A 22,309-nucleotide genomic window follows, 5' to 3' on the forward strand; every position below is an offset into this window, starting at 1 on the left:
GGGTGTAGGTTGGAAGCTGAACCTTGCCTCTCTGAGCATTGGCTGACGCCTCCTCTATGGGACTCCAAGGACACAGTGTTATTTCCACACTCACAAATTGGGTGTCTGTCCCTTTAATTTTTAAATGGAAAGTTTTCCTCTTGCTGCAACTTTAGTGTGTGTGGTTGCCCGCATTCTCCACCATATTGTGACACAGTTAGGTTAGGGGGTCCCTCTCCTGGGTAGAGGACTCCTTCCTTACACACACACAGCAGCAGGGAAGCAGCACACCAGTCTGGATGCAAGTACAAGCTGGTCGGCGCCAGTCTTTATTGTACAATGTCAGAAATAACACAAAGAAAACATAAACGTAAATCCTAGCCCTGTCGGGGCACTAACTTCACAGGTAGTTCCCTCACTACCAGAACCTGGCAGGGCCTAATGCCCTCGCCAGCAACAAAGCACAGCACAGTACTCACAGATAGGTTTTCCAAGTGTCTCTGAGCAAACTCCCTGTCTGCTCTCCCAGGTGAGACCATCAGCCCTCAACACACTAGGCTTATATTGGCCACTCTCAGGTGGGAACCCAATCAAGCCTGTTACCAGGCTGCGAGAACCAAAACCTGGAGTGGCCGTGGGTGGAGCCCTCCCTCTCCTCTCACCCACAACCCCCAGGTCCCAAACCGGCTTTTCAAAAAGCCGAAACTCAAGCCTGCTACACTGCAGACTTTCTCCTGGGGATTTTAAACACATAGGACAGGAATCTGGGATAAATGTCCCTGCCACAGACCACTTTACCAGTGATCCTATCACAATATATATATATATATATATATATATATATAATGTTCAATATCAATGTTAATAATGGTCAAATTCAATACATGGCACACAAACTGTAACATATTCTCAACAAAGGCTGTTTTCTTCTATGGTGCCTATTCATTAAACGATAAATGGCCCGGTAACCATGCAGAAATGCTTTTAAGTTACCAGGCCATTCATCATTATTGGTATTCAGCAAACTCCGAACACTTTCAGTTTTCGGAGTTTGCTGCCGAGAACAAGCGCCATCTTCAGACAACGCTTGTTCTCGGATCCCCGCTCCTTCCTATGGGAAGGAGTTCCGGGGATGCCAAGAGGGATCCGAGCGGATCCATCCGCCACCTCCTCACCAGCGGATCATGCATGCGTTGCCGGGACGAAGGGGAGCAGGTAAGTAATGCAGCTACTTCTATAGCTGCAATACTTTCCACGGGTACAACTGCTTTTCGGAGCAGTTGTCCCCTCACCGGAGCAATGATGAATTGCTCCGGTGTCAGGCTTCCCCCGCTGCGAGTTGGATGCTAAAGTATCCCTCGCAGCAAGTTCAAAACGTCATCATCGGAGGCCATACGGCCTTCGATGATGAATAGGCCCCTATGTCAGAACACAAGCACCAGCCATCTATTTGCATCCTCACCTAGCAGCTCAGCGCCTCCTCCTGACAGTAGTTGGTAGAACACATGAAAGTTTCTTTCTGCCTTGACATGTTTCACCACCCGAGATTTCTCCAGCAAGTCTACATAACACAGACAGAAAAAGTAGCATGAGTTTGGTGTTACTATTGGTTTTCCACCATGTATTAGGCAAATTTGTGGTAAGACAACAGAAGCTCTAAAACCATTTCCTGAGCTATGATGACACTAAAATCTGAAGATTTGCAGGAATAAGAAGTACTGATTGATGGGGATGCAGTCATAATGCCGACATTTACATGGTCGACCTTCATAATGTCGACGTCACAGTGTTGACAGTTATGATGTCGACATTGTTGAAATGAACTTGAACATGTTGACGTGCAGAATGTCAACATGTTCACAATGTCGTCATCTGAAATGTTGTCATGTGAAATGCCGACATTCTGCATAGACTGGCAGCAGAGTGTTAGGATATGGGAGGGGAGGATGAGTTTTAAGCACAAGGGGGAGGATTAGGCTTTGGCTACAGGACGGGAGGTTAGGGTTAGGCACAAGGGGGAGCATTAGGCATGCGGGAGGGGAGGTTAGGGTTAGGCATTAGGGGGATCGTTAGGCTACAGGAAGGTAGGTTAGGGTAAGGCACTAGGATAGCGGATAGAACTAGCGATATTTACCTCCATGAACGCCGCAAGATCTGCAGGAACTCATCCTAATGTCATCGCTGCCGGACCCACTGTTCCAGGTAAGTCCCCACTAGAACACCAGGGATGTTTTGTCAACATTCTCATTATGTCGACATGATGAATGTTGACGTGGTCAATGTCGACATACTGCACTGGTTAGGTTGCTGCCTGACAGCACTGCGGTCTTGGGTTTGAATTTCACTAAGGCCCTATCTTAGTGATGTTTGTATGCTCTTCCTGTGTTGCATGGGTTTCCACCGTGTGCCCCGGTTTCCTCCCGGGTGTCTATGTGTGTGTGTACAACAAGTGACTAAATAGTGGAGAAGTTGACCAGTGGAGAATTTGGCCATGGCAACCAATCAGCTTCGAGGTAGCTTTTATCTAGTGCACTCTGTAAAATTATAGGTACAAGCTGATTTGTTGGTATGGGCAGTCTATCCACTCTTTACACAACTTTATACATCTGCCCCATAGATTGTATGCTCCACTGAGGCAGGGATTGATGTGAATGACTAAAATATTCTCTGTAAACCACTGTGGTATATGTGTGCGCTATAAAAATAAATGTTAAGAAATAAAATGCAGGGTATTTTTTTTAAACCAGATAAAGAGTTCATCATACTAAGGTATTCTTTATACTTACTATGCCTCTGGGTTAATAGTGACAATGTTCGTATGCTGCAATCTACCATCTCAGGGCTCTACTTGTCAGTGAGGGGTTTCTAATGATACCAGCGAAGAGTTATATGCGCTGCTAATGTCCACAAGTGCATAATGATTTTACTCTACCGTTTGTTGACATGTAGTTAGATGGTTAAAAGCTACAACCTGTATTTTGCACTAACTGTCTGTTATTGACTGTGCATGACTGATGAGCCATAATAACATCACATGGCTATTGTGCATGACTTGTCACAAGTCTGAGTTACCAGACTTAAAGGTCAACTCAATTAGACTACAGGTGCAAGACTGTTTACCTGGCTCTATAAAAGGGTCTGCATGTGCCCAAGCCTTTCACTGTGTTATTGGAGCCTCACAGTGCTATATGGCTGTACAGTACTTAGCCCAAGAGACATTACTACTGCCTTATCATATTGACTGCTGTTTAACTTCTATCACCTGCATCCTGTTATCTTTAATAAATCCTACTCTGGTTTGGAAACAATGTGTGGACTAACCTCCTTCTTCACATCCGATACGCACCTACTAACTTGTAGGCACCTATACCATTAGTTTGTTACATTGATACTCTTTCACACCGTATTGCCAGGTCACACCTGGATATTTTGTACATGGGTCATCCTGGGTGCGACACAGCTGAGACCTCTTTCAGAGGGATGCAGTCAGATTACCGCCAGCCGGTATGCCAGCCGTTTTAATCCCAACAATGGAAGCCTGACCCGAGACTAAAGATAAGCGTCGAATTCTTGACTATCTTTATGCCCACGCTGAAAGCCCAACAGCCGGCATCCCGAACGAAGGTATATGGGGCTTTCTAGCTGTTAGATGAGGGGGGAGGAGGGTTAGGGTTAGGCTAGGGGAAGGGGGAGTTAGGTTTAGGGTGCAAGAAGGGGGGGGTTAGGTACCACTGGGGGGATGTTAGGGTTAGGCACCACTTAGGGGGGTTTAGTGTTAGGTGGGGACAGGGGGGGATTAGGGTACTTACCAGACCCAGTCGGGATGTAGACCGTTTGGGCTTCCGACGTTGGCATTTCATCCGGCAGCTATTGAGGCGCCAGCATTACATACCGATTGATTCCCTTTTAGACTTGCAGCCTGACCCGGCAAGTGTCGGCTTTTCCTATGCTGTGAACGGGTGCCCATTCACACTGCAACGCGAGCTGGGTTTAACCCATATTCAACCCTGCTCGTTACCAGAGTTGAAATGCCGGCTCGACCCGGGTTATTTCAACTGGGCCTTTTCACACTGAGCAATATCCCAGCTTGCTGCACGTTTACATGAAATTATCTGAGTTATTGCTGGCAGTGTGACAGGGGTATGAGTCAACCCTCTGTTTCCATAGAGGTTTAAGGGGACGGGCGAGAAACAGGTGGCAGCTGAGAAAGATGTGATTTCTGCACATTTTCCTCTTTGTAAATTGGGAGAATGCGTTATAACTCCTTTCTCGTATTGAAAAGTCAGAGAAAGGAGTTACCACTGCTTCATAAATAGACCCCTGATGATGTACAGGAATTGTACTGCTATTCATAACATGGAGCTCTGCATATCCATAAATAAAAGTGGCAATTTGTGTACAATGGCATGGAAAACCATACAATGCTGGAGAAGTTGCCTAAATCACATTATGGATTATTACTTGTTTGCTGTAGATAATTGTTTCTAGGAAACGGATTATGTGGCTAAACCATGAAAGTCTTCAGTAGACTGATTTCCACACAGGAACAGTATCTGTAACAGCAATATATGATCACGATTCATTGCTTATGAATGTGTTTAATCAGGAAACTAAAAACGGCTCAAGTTTTTCTGTTATGAGACAGGACACAGATGTGACTTGCAGTAAGAAACCTGTACGTGTCCTTGTGCCCTGCATGGTGTCTTTATGTATTATGTTGTGTCTTATACACTGCCTGGCACATTTGAATCTGTGTTTTAAATAAGGGAGCTACATTACATTGGAAGTGACTTGAGATTTCCTGCTGTGACCTATCCTGGAATAATAAGAATTGAGATAAATGGGAAAATTACAAAAGATTACCGAAAGGGATATATTTACTAAAGGTTGATTTTAATCGATAGTGATCAATTTAAAATCAATGTAAAGCGATTTAAATTGATGTTGTGTTTCTGGGGCTAAATCACACATTTACTAATACTTAAAAAACCAAATCGAAAATTGCTGTTAGTAAATGTGTGCGTCCCAGAAACACAACATCGATTTAGAGTGATTTAAAATCGATCAAAATTTATTAAAATTTACCTTTAGTAAATATACCCCAAAACCTAATACATTCATGGTAATACCTAAAGTAGGAAATATGTTGTGCCAACCCTAAACTCCATTTATCAGAGTTTTATAGTATTACATTTTATATGGTGTCTACATTTATGTTTATATTGTGCATATCTGCTATTTATGAGGTTATGGCTAATACAAGAATCTTAGCGGTCATTATCTACACTACAGTCAGCAATAGAATGAGGCCAACTACTGAAATAATTACGTGGTAAGCTCTCTAGTTTTGTATTCTTCATTTAGAAAAAGCTATATATTTATTATGTTTTATGTAATTATATGTTCTTAAAATATTTTCTTTGATAATTCCTTAAATAGTCGCAGAGGGGACATTACAATACACCATATTGCGAGCTCCAGAGTACAGTAGATTGAAAAAGTAATCAGCCCACAACACACTTATTCACATTTTCTGGCCACAGATTCTGAATTTGAAATTAATTTAAGGAGTTTTATTTGACACTGATCCACTAAATATTGATCACCACACCACATTTATAAAATTATCCACAAAGTTCTAAAAATTAATAACGGAAACTTTTTAACTGTATAAATAATGTATGCACCTTGTGAAAACAGGCGTGATACTGTACTCAGAATTCACACAGTTTGTTTGCTGAATTTCTAAAGGTAAAAAATTAGTAAATCACCTACGGTACAAATATAAGTCATCGCTCTCTGTGATGTCCTATAGCAGGGGTGGCCAAAGTGTCGATCACAATCTACCGTGGACACTTGACTGTTAGATCCCGGTGATGTCCAGCAGAAGCCAATAAGAATCAGGCTGATTCTTATTGGCTGAGGCTGACCTGCATCTGGCCGTTGTGGTTTCAACAGTCATGACCCTCTCCACCACCACCATCGGCGGCTCCACACTTCATTCAGGTCACAGTCTGCCCACAGTGTGCATGCTGCTAGGCAGCGTCTCTGCATCCATAGCTACAGCCACGCTGAGACACAGCTACAGCCACGCTGAGACACAGCTACAGCCACGCTGAGACACAGCTACAGCCACGCTGAGACACAGCGCCTCTGAGCTACACAGTGCGAGGATCCTAGTTGCATGATGAAAAGCTGGCATACTGTATGGGCTAAGAGTGGGGTGAGGGAGCTATCAGCTGACTGTTCAATTCAGTACCACCTGTGTGAATAACACCTTGCTGCATGCAGCAATTACTAACAACCGGGTTACTGCCGCTTTCTATCTGTAGCATCTTTATTTCTCACACTGTGGACATTGTTTACTGACTGCAATACTAACCTGATATGTTTTGTTAGTTTACATTTCATTGGCTCAGAGCCCTAAAAAGCATATTTCCCAACCGTCCCGATTTTAGCGGGATAGTCCCCATGCTCCTTTTTCCAAGGCCACGTCCATTTTTTGGGCATGTCCCTACGACATGCGCAAAAGTACCTATGGTAGATCGCAAAGATTTTTGCCTTTAAGTAGTCCAAAAGTCTGGCTATCCCTGTCCTACAGCAAAGTACAACATTTTACAAGAAAAAAACAAGGTAGAATTAAAATGAAAGAGCATTCACAACAAGTCATAGGTATGAATATAGGGGGAGAGAAAAGGTACAAGGCCATTGCAAAAGCAGAGAACATCTTTTGCAGTCCATTGTACTGTAGTAGAAACTTGCGGTGTACTGTAGCTAATTTTTGGTAAAGCACACTATTACAGTACATGTATACAAGCTTGGCTTTACATTAAAGTAATACTTACAGTTACTAATAACACCGCCCACTGGATCGCCTTTAAAGTCAAATTCAATATCCATGTATTTCCCCTGAAAGGTTCAGAACATAAGTCATGTGACTGTGAGCATGTGACACTGCAAGTCTATTAATGGATCTGTGTATATGTACCGTACATATAGGGTTAGAAAAGGAGAAGATAATAAAGGTACAGCACATGAGAGGAGGGGGCCCGTGTGCAGTCTCCGACATGGGCCCCCTCCTCTCTGTCCGGCGGCCAGCAGCGCACCGAGTGGTGTGCGGCCAGCACCGTAGTTATAGACTCTGGGCACTAGAGTGCGCCCAGAGTCTATAGAGTATGCGCAGGTCACTGGGAAAATGGCCATGGCGGCCATTTTTCCTGTACTGCGCATGCGCAAACGACGGGAAAATGGCTGTGGCGACCATTTTCCAGTTGTTTTTAGAGCGCCAGACCCCCGTGCTGACTTGGAACTCTGGAGACGTAAGTAATACTATGGGGGCAGGGTGTGCGGTGCTGGACCCCCCTGGACCCAGGGGCCCGTGTGCCCTGCACACCCTGCACCCATTATAGATACGCCCCTGGTTTTACCATGAAGAAAAACATGGATGGTATAGTATTACACACACATGTAAAACAAAACTGTTTTTATTATTACAGTAAATAACTTGACGATAACAGAAATAGCTCTGATATTATTATTAGTATTATCATTCAGCATTATATTCTCATACCTAAACAGCTAATAAGTATAGTAAATACTACTTCAGTAATTATATTATTATTATGCATGATTTGTGCAGCACCGACGTGTGACTCCGATAATGTAAATACACTAAATTAGCACCCAATATAGACAGTATTTTGTCTCATCTGTGACAGAGACTTTCAGTGAGTTTCCAACGTCAGTTTTTGTTCAGTGCGGAAATCTTAATTTAACAGCTGCTATGACAAGCACCGTTTGTGTGAGTATGTACTATAATCAGGGGTATGGATATAAAGAACACAGGAGCAAAAGTCTTTACTGATGAGGATGATTATTAATAAAATGGCATAATCCCTCCCGCAAAAAGTGCTGATAGTACCAGTAACAGTAGGGCTGGTAGCGGCAACTAAGAGGGAGCAAATAGCGTGTTGTGCCCCTACAAATATCGCTACCAACACTACGGTGTGACAGTCTGGGCTTGTGACATTGTAACAGAAAAAGAAGTACTATAGCTCCCCATATCATAATGTCAGCCAGTCCTAGGGAAAGATGTATCATGCATCGCATACTTATTGCATACATAGCGGCATTTATTAACACCGTATGCATGAATAATTGTGAATATAAACACCTTCATGTTGTGAGGACTTCCAGGTTTATGCCTTGGTAGTCCTACTGCGCATGCTCAGCTGTCAGCCTGCACATGTGAAAGCTGCGGGAGAGTTAGAGAGGGATCCGAAGGGGAATTCTGCATAAAGCTCATAGGCTTCTATAGACCAACCCAACTATAGATGGCGCTGCCGATCAGGTACAAGCTCCTGAAAAGATACGCTCTCCAGGACTTGATACATGTGGGGAATGCAGCATCCCTAGTACATCCCGCCCCTAGTCTTTACAGCATAGGACAAAATTCCATAGGGGGTTAAGTCCCCCCCATCCCTATAAGGAAAGACCACTACTCCCAACACCTGTGCCAATGCGTGATGGAGTTAGGAATAGTTTTTGTTTGTTTTTTAAAATGTTGCTCTATATTGGCTAGTAGTGCTTACACCCTTTGTGGAGCATAAACTCACTGTGTATATATACAATTTAATTAATTGTATTTGGTGTATGAAGTGTATTTTCATATGCTTTAAACATATCTTCATCCAGATGTATATAAGAGTATATTTTGAGTTACGCAAATTAAATATAAAATATGTGAAATTTAAAATAAACAAGTTAATGCACTTTTTAAAGGCACATGTTCAACGTACACACTTTTGGAGTAAATGCTGCCAACTGTAATAGAGCCCTAGTGAGTTTGTCATCTCTGTTCCTCCTTTGGTGATCTCCGCTGCCTCCTAGGGGACAGCAGCTCCCACTACAATATTTCTGAAAATAGAGAACATGTGTCCTAGGGCCTGATTCAGCATAACTAATAGAAGAAGATATAGCACATAACTGTGCATCTTGGTAAATGTTGCACTGCAGGTGGGGCAGATTTAAAATGTGCAGAGAGATTTAGATTTGGAAGGGGCGTGTCAAAACTAAAATCTAAATCGCAGTGTAAAAATATAGCTGTGCAGTATTTGTGGGCTACATGCAAAAGCAGATGGTATTTACCCCCATATGCAAAACAATGAATGTATTTGCACCACTTGCATTGCAACATGGTTTGTCCAGGTTCACAATTACTTGCTATATCTTACTCTATTCCCAGGCCCAGGGGCATATCAATAATGGCGGGGAACACGGGCCCCTGGTTCCAGGGGAGGCCCTGCACCGCACACCCTGCACCCATAATAATACCTCTCCGGAGTCCCACGTCGGCGCGGTGGTCTGGTGCTGTAAAAACGTCTGGAAAATGCAGCGGCTGGCATTTTCCCGGCGTTTGCGCATGTGCAGTACAGGGTAAATGGGCGCCGCGGCCATTTTCCAGCTTTCCTGCGCATCCGCTATAGATTCTGGGCACACTCTAGTGCCCAGAGTCTATAACTCTGGCGCTGGCCTCGCATGGCTCAGTGCGCTGCCGGCTGCTGAACGGAGAAGATGGGGCCCGTGACGGAGACTGCACACGGGCCCCCTCCTCACTAGAAACGCCCCTGATCAGGCCTCTAATTCTGTGTTCAGCAGCAAGTATGATAAAAGAGAAATAAACCAGGGACACTGCTACGCTGAGCTGAAACACAAAAGTGAAAGGTTTCTCCAACACTAGGAGAGGAATAAGGTTCATTGAATGTAAATGAAGGACGGTCATGGTTGTCAGCAGCTGTCTGGATATTTCTACAGTGAAAAGTTCATCTCTCCACCTTCAACTGTCTATCCTCATTCCAACTGTACTACGCCATGGATAGCTGCGCATCAAAAGGGCTGCCATCAGAGGGGCACTGCTGGGACAGGATTCCCGGGCCTGGACACTCGGGGTGCTCGCCAGCAACTGCTACGTACTGCCCACCTGCTACAACCCCCCCTGGCCCAAGGTGGCAGACATGGACAAGCCCGGCCAGGGTGCCCGCCACTCTTACCAGTGCGCTGCAGCTCCCACTACCATTTCCCCCCACCGCTGCACTTACCGCACTGGTCAATAGCCGGAGTGCTTGCTGGAAGCTACCCTGAATAAAGTTTTTCCAATACTACTGAAACCGGAGCGGCGGGACGTCATAGCCGAGCCGGGCAGGTAGTATGAGGAGTCTCAGCAGCCTCCCGGGGCATAGAAAGTGAGACAGTGACAGAAGTAAGAGATAGGTAAGGTAAGTTAAAGTGAGTGTGGACACAATGGGTTGGCCGCTAATTGTAGACTGGTGTGTGTGTACTGTGTTTTTTTAACTATTTTTTTTACAGTGGGAGTACGGGTGCCGGCCGCCTGCTGTCACGTGTAGTTCCGCAAGTGCCAAAGGGCAGGCATGCTGGCACCTGTAGTTCCACTGTATAAAACAATAGTTTCTCATTTTTTACACTACTATTACCCCCGTACCCAACGCTCCAGGGGTGCGAGGAAGAGCCCCGGGCTTCAGACTAAACCTGGGGTGCTCGGAAGAGGGGGGACCCCTTTATTGCGCTGACCTGCTTCGGGTAATAATACTTTGGCTGGGGTGACCCGGTGATAGGATCCCCTGGCTGTGGCATTACACTCCGGCTGGATTTGAGTCTGGCGCTGGTTTTAAAAATAGAGAGATCCCTACACAATTTTTCTCCCCTATTTTTAAAACCAGGACAGGCTCAGCAGCTCAGTGCTGGTTCCTAAAATATGGGGTAACCCTACTAGTTTTCTTCACGTAATTCTTAGGAACCAGGACTGGCTGAGCAGCTCGGGGTTGGTTATGCTTTTTGGGGGGGACCCTACATCATTTTTTTTTTAACATTTCACAATTTTTTGCTAATTTACAGGCAGAAACATACATGGATCATATTGATCTGTGAATGTTTCTGCAGAACTCGCAGCTCACAGGCAGGTGAATTGATTTCACGAATTTGGACAGGAGTTTTGTCCGTTCTCGTGAGAGTTTTGAAACTCTCATCTTGGTAAATTCCCGAATCCTATCTTCACTAGTGAAAAGTTATTCGAGTTTGGCCGATGGTGAATTGAAGATAGTTTGCTAACTCTCCAGACTTTTCCTGTAGCAAAGGAGATTTCTCTCCCGAGTTTGACATTACTAAATTTGCGAGTGGGAAAAAATGTCCAAACTCTCCAAAGATTTCTAACTCGACCAAACTCCACTGTTAGTAAATTAGAGTTGTGAGGAACGTGTCCTAGCTCAATTTTAAATTTCAGTGTAAAAACAGAGCTGCTGCATATTTGTTCACTACATGGAAAAGAAACCAGTATGTTTCCTGCATGCAGAAATAATAAATGCATTAGCACCCCTTGCATTGCAACATGATTTGTTCCAGAAACTTACTATTTTTTGTGATTTCTCCTGACTCTGATTATTTTGTCTCTAACTAGTTTGAATTCTAAAGCTGGGTACACACTTGTAGATACAGTATATATAGATGATATATCGGTAGCACATTAGTGGCTGTGTATTCCCAAATGACATCGTTCACAGACATATCAGGTCGGCCCTGCAGCACAGCTGATACCAACAGATCATGCAGATATTTTGGTGCACTTGCATGTATGTACAGGTGGCCCGCCGACCGCCCATGCAGTAGCTGCAGGGACCGCTGACACCTGTAATGTCTGGCAAGATAATATATTGAGTTGCCAATTGATACGTGTGTATAGCTTACTAAATAAGTTTTAGTGATGGCCGGTCGATTGCTGGGTCGGTGTAGTGTGTACCTAATTTTACACCAAGTTCATCTATTACTGATATCTAATATATTCTGTTTATCATCTCAGTCTTCTTTTACTCTTTTCCTTAACATTCCCTTTGTTCTCTCCCCATCCTTTCTATCCTCAAACGGAATTTACATTCACTATATTTTATTATTAAAAAAAACATGTATAATGTACATAGAATGTAACTAAAGACATTTGTGAGAACAAAACTTACAAATCTGGAAGAGTTATCGTTTCGGATGGTCTTGGCATTTCCAAAAGCTGCACAGAAATAAAATTACAGTATGAACTCTGAATGCTGCATGTTAATGTTTCACAGTAACAAAATGACCAATTGTGATTGGCTATGTTGATTGGAAACAATGGTTTTAATTTTCAGACCCATTAACATGTATTGTATAAGCATATTGCATGGTAATAGTGCAAGTGGGTATGAGGCATTAAGTTGTACTGAGTTTAGGAAAATGCTAAAATATCCCATTATATGGTAACAGAATATGTCAGAAAGGGAGATGAAAATAACTGTTGCCTGTTTGTATTATATGTGAGAGCACAATACTTAGGACTCCTGATCAGCAGGCAATGTCATACATGTTTTTAATAAATAATTTGACTTTGTATCATTAGTGAGTACTGGAACAGGTAAAATCTTGCTGTGACTGGCCTGTAACATTATATAATAAGACTAATTAAGACTACTGGGACTAAATTTACTAATCAGTCAATTGCAAACTGATGGACATCAATGGTAGTTTAGTGTCTAAAAATACAGTATTTACTAAACAGCGGTTTTGAGCATCAAATTCAAATCCGTCAAAGATGTCCATCAGTTTTGAAAGTCTAAAGACGCCGTCGGTTTACTATTGTCCCTTTGTCAAATACACATGGAAAACGGCAAAAAGCAAAAACCAACGCTTAGTAAATATACCCTTGGATTTTAGGAGTTAGGAGAAAATCAGCTAAATGGTGGAAATATGTACCTGGACAAACAATGTTGTATTGTTGCAGGTGTAATGCAATTGATTTTGCATGCAGGGAAAGGTACGGGATCCAGACGGTGAGGATGCCGATGGTCAGACTACAGACAGAGGCATCCCGATGTTTAAAATCCAGACGGATTTTGGTATTTAACCCCTACCCTAACCCACTCCTCCAGCAGCCTAACCCTCCCCCTAGTGCCTAACCCTAACCATCCCCTCCCGCACCAATACCCTCCCCTTATAGCTTGACCCTAACCCTCTCCTACTGCAGCCTAACCCTAACCTCCCCCTGTTGCCTAACCATCCCCCCCGCACCATAACCCTCCCTTTAGAGCCTAAACCTAACCCCCCCGCAGCCTAACCCTCCCCCTAGTGCCTAACCCTAAACATGACTCTAATCATAATACTTACCGTCAGGATCTGTCGGGATTGTGACCGTTAGGATGTCGTTGTCGGTATTGTGACCATCTGCTCCCTAATTGTAAGGAATCTTACTACATCCACAGGGACTTATTGCCTTCATTTGCATGTAGCGCAAAAGGGATGTAGTCAAAATCCCATCATGAGGGATGCCGATGGGCAAAATCCCAACAGCGTCGGGATCCAGGCACCAGAATCCTGACCGCCGGCATCACAAAGGTTAGCATTAGAGGGAGGGCTAGGGTTAGGCTGCGGGGTTAGGGTTAGGCACTAGGGAGGAGGGTTAGGTTTAGGGTGCGGGTAGGGGGAGGTAAGGTTTAGGCACTAGGGGGGAGAGTTAGATTTAGGGTGCGGATAGGGGGAGGTTAGGTTTAGGCACTAAGGGGGTGGTTAGGTTTAGGCACCGGGGAGGGAGGGTTAGGGGTAGGGGTAAGGGTTAGTCTTACCTGCTTTCCTTATGGGATTTCGGGTTTCTGACTGTCGGGATGCTGTTGTCGGTATTCTGACCAGCAGCATCCCAAACGCCAGGATCTCATACCCAACCAGTGGCGGGCTGGGCCGGGTGCCATGTGCCCCCCGGGCCGCGGCGTCATGCGGGCCGTGGGCCGGTGCAGTCTGTGTCACCGTGACACAGACTGCACCGTGTGTGTAGCGCTGACCGGACGGAGTCCGGTCAGCGCTACCCAGCACAAACACACAGCCGCCGGAGCCGGCAGCTGTGTGTTTGCTGTAATCAGCAGCCGCTGAGAGTCTGTCAGACTCTCATCGGCTGCCGCTGCTCCCACTGCGGGAGCCATCTTCCGGCTCCCGCAGTGGGTAATGGGAGAGCCGTCGTCATGACGACATCTCTCCCATAATGCAAAGTGGCCAGAGGAGCCGGTGGAAGCGTCGGGACCAGGAGTTTCAGGTAAGTGGTTTTTTTTGGTTTTTTTTTTTATTAATTAAGTCTCTCTCTCTACTGGGGGGGGCTACTGGGGGCACTACCAAGGGGGGGGGGATTACTATGGGGGCACTACCAGGGGGGGATTACTATGGGGGCACTACCAGGGGGGGGATTACTATGGGGGCACTACCAGGGGGGGGATTTCTATGGGGGCACTACCAGGGGGGGATTACTACTGGGGGCACTACCAGGGGGGGATTACTACTGGGGGCACTACCAGGGGGGTGGATTACTATGGGGGCACTACCAGGGGGGGGATTTCTATGGGGGCACTACCGGGGGGGGATTACTACTGGGGGCACTACAAGGGGGGGGACCACTACTACTGGGGACACTACAAGGGGTGGGACTACTACTACTGGGGGAACTACAAGGGGGGACTACTACTACTACTGGGGGCACTACAAGGGGGGGCTACTACTGGGGGCACTACAAGGGGAGGGGACTACTACTAGGGGCACTGCATAGGGGGAGGGGACTACTACTAAGGACACTACATAGGGGGAGGGGACTACCACTGGAGGCACTGCGAGGGACCACTGCTGGGCGCTCTCTATAAAGGGCAATACTGGGGGTACTGCATAGGGGGGAGACTACAACTGGGGCCACTATTTAAGGGACATTGCATAAGGGTTACCACTATTGGGGGCACTGCATGGGGGGGTGGACTGCTACTGGGGGCACTGCATAGGGGGTACCACTATTGGGGGCACTATATAAGGGGCTTACTACTGGGGGCACAAGGGGCACTGAACAGGGTGGACCACTACTGGGGGCACAAGGGGCACTGCATAGGGGGGGATCACTACTGGGGGCACTACTGGAGGCCTGCATAAGGATGTTATCTCCTGTGGCACACGGGGGCACTGCATATGGGCACTACGACAGGGGGCTGCCCCTAATCTTTATTTTTACCTTATATTAATCCCATATGGCCCCGCCTCCTCCCTGAAACACTTGAGGGGGGGCGGCGCCGTAGCACGCACGTTCTTCGGGCACCCTGGCTACACGATACTCCTCTGCCAGGGCCGCCTGCATGCATTTGCCCCCCAGGCTAAAAGTTGCCAGCCAGCCCCTGTACCCAACCCAGCGCAAACATATTGGTTAGCATTATTTTTACACTGCATTTTAGATTTGAGCTGATATGTGCCCACCTTCCAATGCTACATGTTGCCATATATTTTAAATGTGTCCCCCTGCAGCACAACATGATTTTGCCATCTAGCTGGATATACTTATGGCTCTGAATGAAACCGTATCTATATACTGTACAGTAATTCACTTTTCACTGCTCACCCTCCAGGACAGGATTTGATTGTAAGAGCTGCTCCTTCACCTGATTCGCTTCTGCTCCTTTCCCGCACACAGCCGCCACGTATGACATCACAAATTTACTGGCCTCTGTGAAGTAAGTGTGGGGCTACATGATAATATATTTTCAGTACAAATTATTGCACTAATAGCCTTATTCATTCAGAATTAATGCAAATGTGCATACATAATAAATTATATATATATATATATATATATATATATATATATACACACACATTCTCAACAACCAAGTGATACTCACATAAAATAAACACAATAGACATATATAAAAAGTGTACAATTTAATCACCAATAGTGGAATTGAATAAATAAAGGGCATCAACAGGTATCTTACAATTGAAGCCGTATTCATGGTTTGGAAGACCACTGGTACCCAGTGTCCATTATCTTTGGATTCTGCAATCAGACCCTTACACCAAAAACACCCAACAACTGGCCCAATGGCAAAAAGTTAAATGTTCAAAATGTATTATTGATACAGTTTTTGCGAATAAATTTGCTTACAAAAACTTGTTAAAGATATGCAAGGACTACCGCACCAGGAGAAGATGTTCAACATCCTCCTGTCTCACTCCATTAGAGAGTCCAAGCTCACGACAGTGGCCTCACTTGATGCTGGTATGACCTGCCCCTTCACCTTATGCATTTTGTCTCAGAAAATACTTCCTCAGGGGTATATCAAAGGTTGAATGCACATATCAGACCTCAATTATTCTGGACTGTATAAGGACCTATAACGTATCTAGCACAACGTCAGACACCAATGCACTGTAGCTTCCAGAGGTGGCACAATAGTGAAAAACCATTGGGCTGAATTCATTTCAGTGCAATGTTGAATAGCCGCAGGAGAGAGCTCCCACAGCTATTCAAATCATCACGCTGTTTGTCTGGTCGGGAAGCAGGAAAGTCTGAAAATGCTGGTTCTCGCAACTTTACCTGGGTCTTAAGGCGCGGTAACCGGCATTCTCCAACTAAAGTGCCGGGGACACGACTGTTAGCGCTGCACTAAGCCGGCAAACAGCTGCGCATCTGGTACTTTTGTCGGATTTCCCCACGCATCCCCTGGTGGGTACGAGAAGAAATTCTTTAGCCGTCCAAATAGCGCGGTGTATTGAATAGCTGCGGGAGCTCCCTCCCACGGCTATTCAACATTGCACTGAATTGAATTTGGCCCAATGTTTCTCAAAACTTTGAAGATAAGGTGTGAGCGCACTGATGCCTGCACACAGCACACACTAAGGCAGTGGGAGAGGATGCATGCTTGTTCTGCTGTTGCTGCCTCTGTCGCTGGAGTTACTGCGTCTGTCACTGCTGGAGTCACTGCTCATCCTGAACTTGGGGCTGGAGGTATTACAGATTTGTGAAAAGTACAAATTGTGCCAAAATGAGAGATAAATTAAAATATCATCTGCTTCCAGATTCATCTGCCACCCTTAGTGAATGACAAACCACAAGGACTATGAAAAGATAATTGTTATAGTTTTGGCATGCACGGCTTTGGCACCTTTTAAACTTTCCACAAATATATAAAAAATAATAAACTACAGTATCAAGCGGTGACTTTTTTTCCACAGATTTTCTCGGCAGGATACACCATAACTATTATAGAAGTGTTAAAAATGCTAAGAAATACTGAATAAGCTGGTTGCGGGAAGGCTGTCTTCCTGGGGTCAGGGGGACTCCCAGCAATTAGGCAAGTATGCAGTGACCATGTGTCCACTTCGTCTGAGTAAAACACTACAGAGCCTATATAGAATAGCATGAAAGTCAGCTGCAATTAAGCTCCCACTGCGTACATGGGGCCTATTTCATTACGGATCGAAACTGCAATTGCAATAGCGATTACGCACACAGTCTCACTGCGATAGTATGCTAATCCACTGCGAAAGCTATGCCAGCACAGCACAACATAAATACGCCCATTTTATATATACTGTGTGTGTATATATTAGGGATGAGCGGGTTCTACTCGGTTCCGTTCGGATTTAAAAACCGAATCTTATTGGCTATCAGCTGTCATGGGTTTTGGATAGCCAATAAGATTCGGTTTTTAAAACCGAACGTAACCGAGTAGAACCGATCCCGCTCACCCCTAGTGTATATATATATATATATATATATATATATATATATAATATATAGAGATTCCTCTAGCAGTGCGTATCAGCACCGCAAATGTAAGGAAAAAATTAGGTGGCACACCCAATTCTGAAATGGTAAAAAAGTGTTTAAATTCACAAAATCATGGGTACAGCAGAAATCGACGTTTCAAGGTCCTAAGACCTTTTCATCAGGACTGTACATAAACAAATTCCATTTCGGAATTGGGTGTGCCACCTCGTTTTTTCCTTATGTTTGCGGTGCTGCTATGCACTGCTAGAGGAATCTCTATTTTACATTTTCTTAGGTGGGCACCCCTGTTTGCTATATTCATCCTGAGTGCCGAACATCCACGACTCTGTGTTAGTATATATATATACTGTATATATATAAAAATTGTAGATAGGTGGGTTGTATAAATATTGTGTTGTACAGTAAGCTGAGGAACATTAGTCTATAAACATAATAGAGGGGATCTCCAGTAAGATGTATTTACCAGTTTTTCCAGCACCGCTCTCCCCTGTTATTAAGATACACTGGTCCCTGTCCCGGTCACGCAGAGATTGGTATGCGTCATCAGCCAGTGCATAACTGCAAATCAAAGAATAAATGAAACACAAAACATTAGGCTAATGTGGAAGGAGCACTGATTGAGTGTAAAAGAGGTTCAGGGAGCACTTACTGGTCTTCTTGTGGGATTAGATTACAATATGAACCACTGGCTGAGCAAGATTAATGCAGGAACATATTCTTCTGGGATTAGACTACAATATGAACCACTGGCTGAGCAAAATGAATGCAGTAACATATATTGAGGCCCATGAATACTGCATCAAATTTAGGTCTCAGATTGGATCTTGTGTGCAAGGACCATAGAGCCATCAACCAATCAGCATGGCTCCTGGCTCTAACATGAGGTCTGCATTGAAGCTGGTGTCCTGTGGTGTTTGTGCAATATCTCTGTGCTCTATTCTGGTAGTTACATCACTATTAGTTAAAGAGGTCTCACCCTTATCTGCTGCATTAAAAACATTGGGTTAGTTTACATTTTAGCATTGCCTTTGGCGTTTTCAATCAGTAAAATGGGTATTTACTTGCAGTTGGATGTAGTAACCACTCTTTTGGCAACATGTATAAATTTATATATAAACCTCCCAACTGTCCTACTTTTCTGGGACTGTCCCAACCGCGGGCTGCAGTGTCCCGCGGTGGAGGGGGAAGCTGGGGAGAGCACATACTGCTGCTCTGCATAGAAGAGCAGCGGGTGTGCAGAAGGTGAACATCTGTTCACCAATGTAAGGAGAGCCTGGCGGCTGCCCAGCATCTCGGAGAGTGCTGGGCATGCCCCCTATGGTGACATAAACAGGTGTTGCCGTGAGGCTCCGTCCCGTTTTCAAGAGGTTCCGCCCCTTCCCGTGAAGCTACGTGCCCTTTTTGGGCACCTCCGGTGCTGCAGTAACATGAGCTAAAGTAACATGAGATATTTGTGCACAAAATTTCAAAACGTGATATTGAAAAGAAAAGTACAATGGTTACTCTGAGGTTTGTCAACCTCCATTGATGTTTTAGCAAAATATACTGACGGACATACATTTCTACTGACACGTTACTGATATCCCTAACCATCCCGATTTTAACAGGACAGTCCTGATATGAAGGACTGCAATGCAGAGCAGTTAAGGAAATGTCCATCCACTGCTTCTTTGCATACCAGAACAGTAGTGAATGGGTCCGTGCACAGTTAAAGAGTAATAGGAGGAAGACTGACAGCAGACAAGTGACAACCTAGTGAACATGCTCTCTCAGTAAAACAGTCATGCCACCTCTGCAACATAGGGATAGCCATCAGTGGGTTAACCATCAATGCTGACCATCTATGGTACCATTAGTGGTTAACCTCGATGGTATGAAACCATCGACATGGGAACATCCATTGTTTCAACCATCGATTGTCATCCCTGCTCTATTGTTAAAGGGGTTGTGGGCCAAGAGGTGGGGGTGGGACTTTGTAATTCACATTGTGGGTGGGGCTAGGCTCTGTGTCCCAATGCCAAGTAGAAAGAGAAAAAATATTGGGGAGCTCTGTGCCATTGATAGTGGAGAAAACCATCTGGGCGATGTACATCCCTACTGCAACACGAACATGTCTGTCCCAAGATGCCCATTTCCAGTGTTCGGAGGTTTAGCTACCTTTTTTCCTCTCAAAACCATTGGTTTCTATATGTACTATGCTAGTGTCAGTATAATGCTGGTACCACTGTTCCATGCCCCCGGAGCATGTGATGTCACACACACCAACACCTGGGGAGCGCTGGGAGCTGGAAAACCGTTGAGTGTCGAGAATATTTTAAAGACGTGTCCTGCACCTTTCTATGCCCCTGCCTCAATGTGAAAAAGGATGGCAGGGAGCATCTCATTATGGTCCTACATCAGTAAGACGTCACATTTTTACCTTGGACAGATGACAGCACTGGCAATATCAGACAATAGCTGTGCGGCTTGGGAACATGCTATTTTATGTGCACTTTTGCCAGAATTGTGTGTATATGAAAAGATGCAACTATCACAAGGTTCATGCAGGTTAACACAAATAGCATATGTGCCCAGTTTATGCCAGTCACATCCACATCCATTTTTATCATTATTTAATTTATTTGCAAACCATACAATGTCTAATAGGCCTCAAAATAAATGAAAGGAAGCACTAATCAGCTTAAGTGGTGCATTTGCAAGCAGTCACTCACAAGCAATTCACTAGTGCTGGCAACCGTTATCATCATCATCACCTGTATTTACACTCAGAGCCGTAACTAGACTTTTTGGTGCCCTGTGCCAGAAAGAGCATTGGCGCCCCCCTCACTTTTCAAAGGGACATAATGCACCCAAAAAAGGGCCATGGCCTCATGGGGAAGGGCCAGGGAAGGGATAGGAGAGGCCAGGAGATTCTGGGGATGAAATAAGAGGAAGCTACAAGTGAGAATGATAATAACATAAATTTGACAGACCCAAACAGTGCCCCCTGACCTGTGGTGCCCTATGCGATGGCCGCACTACCCTAGCTACGGCCCTGTTTACACTTACCTATGCCCACCAGCAAAGAATATAGCTATCTCAGACATACATGCCTCTGTGTCCCAGTTTGTATTGACTCGCAGTTGTGCAAACACACTGTTACTGTCAATGGACAATACTACAGTGCTGCTTCCCTTTCTATCACAGTTCTTGAGGCGCAGACTGGCATAAGTGCCAGATTCACACAAATCTGCAATGGTGTAAAAGCTTCTGGGCATGTGCAGAGTGATTTCACTCTAGACAGATTACATGGCTTAGCAGTGCTTGTGCACGAAGCCCTGTGTTGGTTGTCTAAAGACAGAGGGCCTGATTCAGAGCCGCTCGTAAGCGGCCGCTCGTTCGTTCCAACCGATGTTCGCACAACTGCGCATGCGTACGGACTTTAATACGCATGCGCGAACCAGTCAGTGCAGGCGAAAATCGTGTGCTCGCTAAATAGCGAATGCCTGCTATTTTGAGTGACAGGAGGAGGCATTTGTGGGTGGTAACAGGGGAAGGTGCTTGAAAACGGGGAGTGGAGATCCGAACGCAGGCGTGCCAAACGGTCAAAACGGGCGTTTTAAGGGTGTGCATAATTACTAAAGCAGCGTCATCGACCACGTCACTTGGTTGTTTTATAGTCAGAACTGCTCGCATGATTGTGGTAGGAAAAACCAACGATGTACTCGATTAATCTAATAAGTAGCGGACATGACGTATGATGCGAGCGGCCAGGGGGTGTTTTTTTCAAAATTACGTTCGCATGTTTTGTTCGCTCGTTCAGACATAGAGGCGTGAACAGACCGCAAAGAGCGAATGGTTAATTTAAATAGCCAGCCCCTTTTTCTGGACGAGCGAGTGCCGGTCTTTTTTTTTTTTCTTTTAGAACGGCCTCCTGGCCGCTCGCATAGCTGTGGGTGACCACCCACAGCTATAGCGAGCACCAGGATGATGGTTGCAATGGTCAAGACCATCGTGACCATCGGGCTTGCGACGAGACCCTTGTGGTAGAATCTCGTAGCCGCAAGCCCCAGAGAGCTTTCGGCTCAAACAGAGCAGAAAGCTCTCCCACTCCCACTTCTCATGGGAACGCCTCCGTCTGGGCAGCCACGCCCCCAGCCCGCCCACCAAAGGGGGCGTGCTGTCACTCAACTTCGACAGCACGCCCCCTTTGGTACGAGACCCGGAGCGACGGATTGCCCATCGCTATCTGGGTCTCGCACATGCGCACGGAGCCGGCTCTGTCGCGCACATTCGCTCTAGGCCACCATCGACCCGGTTGCGCGCGCTCAGAGCTTGCGACCAGGTCTGAATCAGGCACAGAGATCTTCCATTCTTGGTTTTTAATTGTATGAACATCCGTTAACCGCACCACATAGTAAATTAATATAAGCGCAATTTGTTTTGGTGAATGGGTTGTGAAGGGATGCAGAGTGCACAATATTCTTATTACTTTTACTAGTATGTGAACATTTGTTTGTTGCCCTTTGATAGAAAATGCAGACAAACAGCAGAATCTGCACTAGATCTCCAGGCAGACATTGAGGTAATACTTGGACTAGCTGTTACTTCCTATCTATTCACAGATGTAGGCAGGCAAGATAGACTGGCCAGACATCATAATGCAATTACCCAGGGAGTGTTATAGATTGGTATGGCTGTGTCTGAGCACTTAGTCTCTGTGATCTATCG

At 45.2% G+C, this 22,309-nt stretch overlaps 1 protein-coding gene across 6 annotated transcripts in view; it reads right to left on the reverse strand.

Annotated features, from left to right (window-relative positions):
• MYO1A (myosin IA) overlaps positions 1–22,309 on the reverse strand; it is a 141,659-nt gene that overhangs the window by 63,734 nt on the left and 55,616 nt on the right. For 5 of the 6 annotated variants that reach the window (XM_088473196.1, XM_088473197.1, XM_088473194.1 and 2 more), the window contains exons 4-8: positions 18,063–18,157; positions 15,428–15,532; positions 12,003–12,049; positions 6,825–6,888; positions 1,442–1,540 (exon numbers count right to left, since the gene is read on the reverse strand). In XM_088473196.1, the coding sequence (XP_088329322.1) occupies positions 1,442–1,540; positions 6,825–6,888; positions 12,003–12,049; positions 15,428–15,532; positions 18,063–18,157 (410 nt within the window). Of the gene's footprint in view, positions 1–1,441; positions 1,541–2,113; positions 2,193–6,824; positions 6,889–12,002; positions 12,050–15,427; positions 15,533–18,062; positions 18,158–22,309 lie in introns of those variants that run through there. The other variant, XM_088473199.1, reaches the window with a different exon arrangement.

This window comes from Taudactylus pleione, unplaced genomic scaffold (assembly GCF_031769625.1).
Source record: "Taudactylus pleione unplaced genomic scaffold, aTauple2 ptg000130l, whole genome shotgun sequence".
NCBI lineage: Eukaryota > Metazoa > Chordata > Amphibia > Anura > Myobatrachidae > Taudactylus > Taudactylus pleione.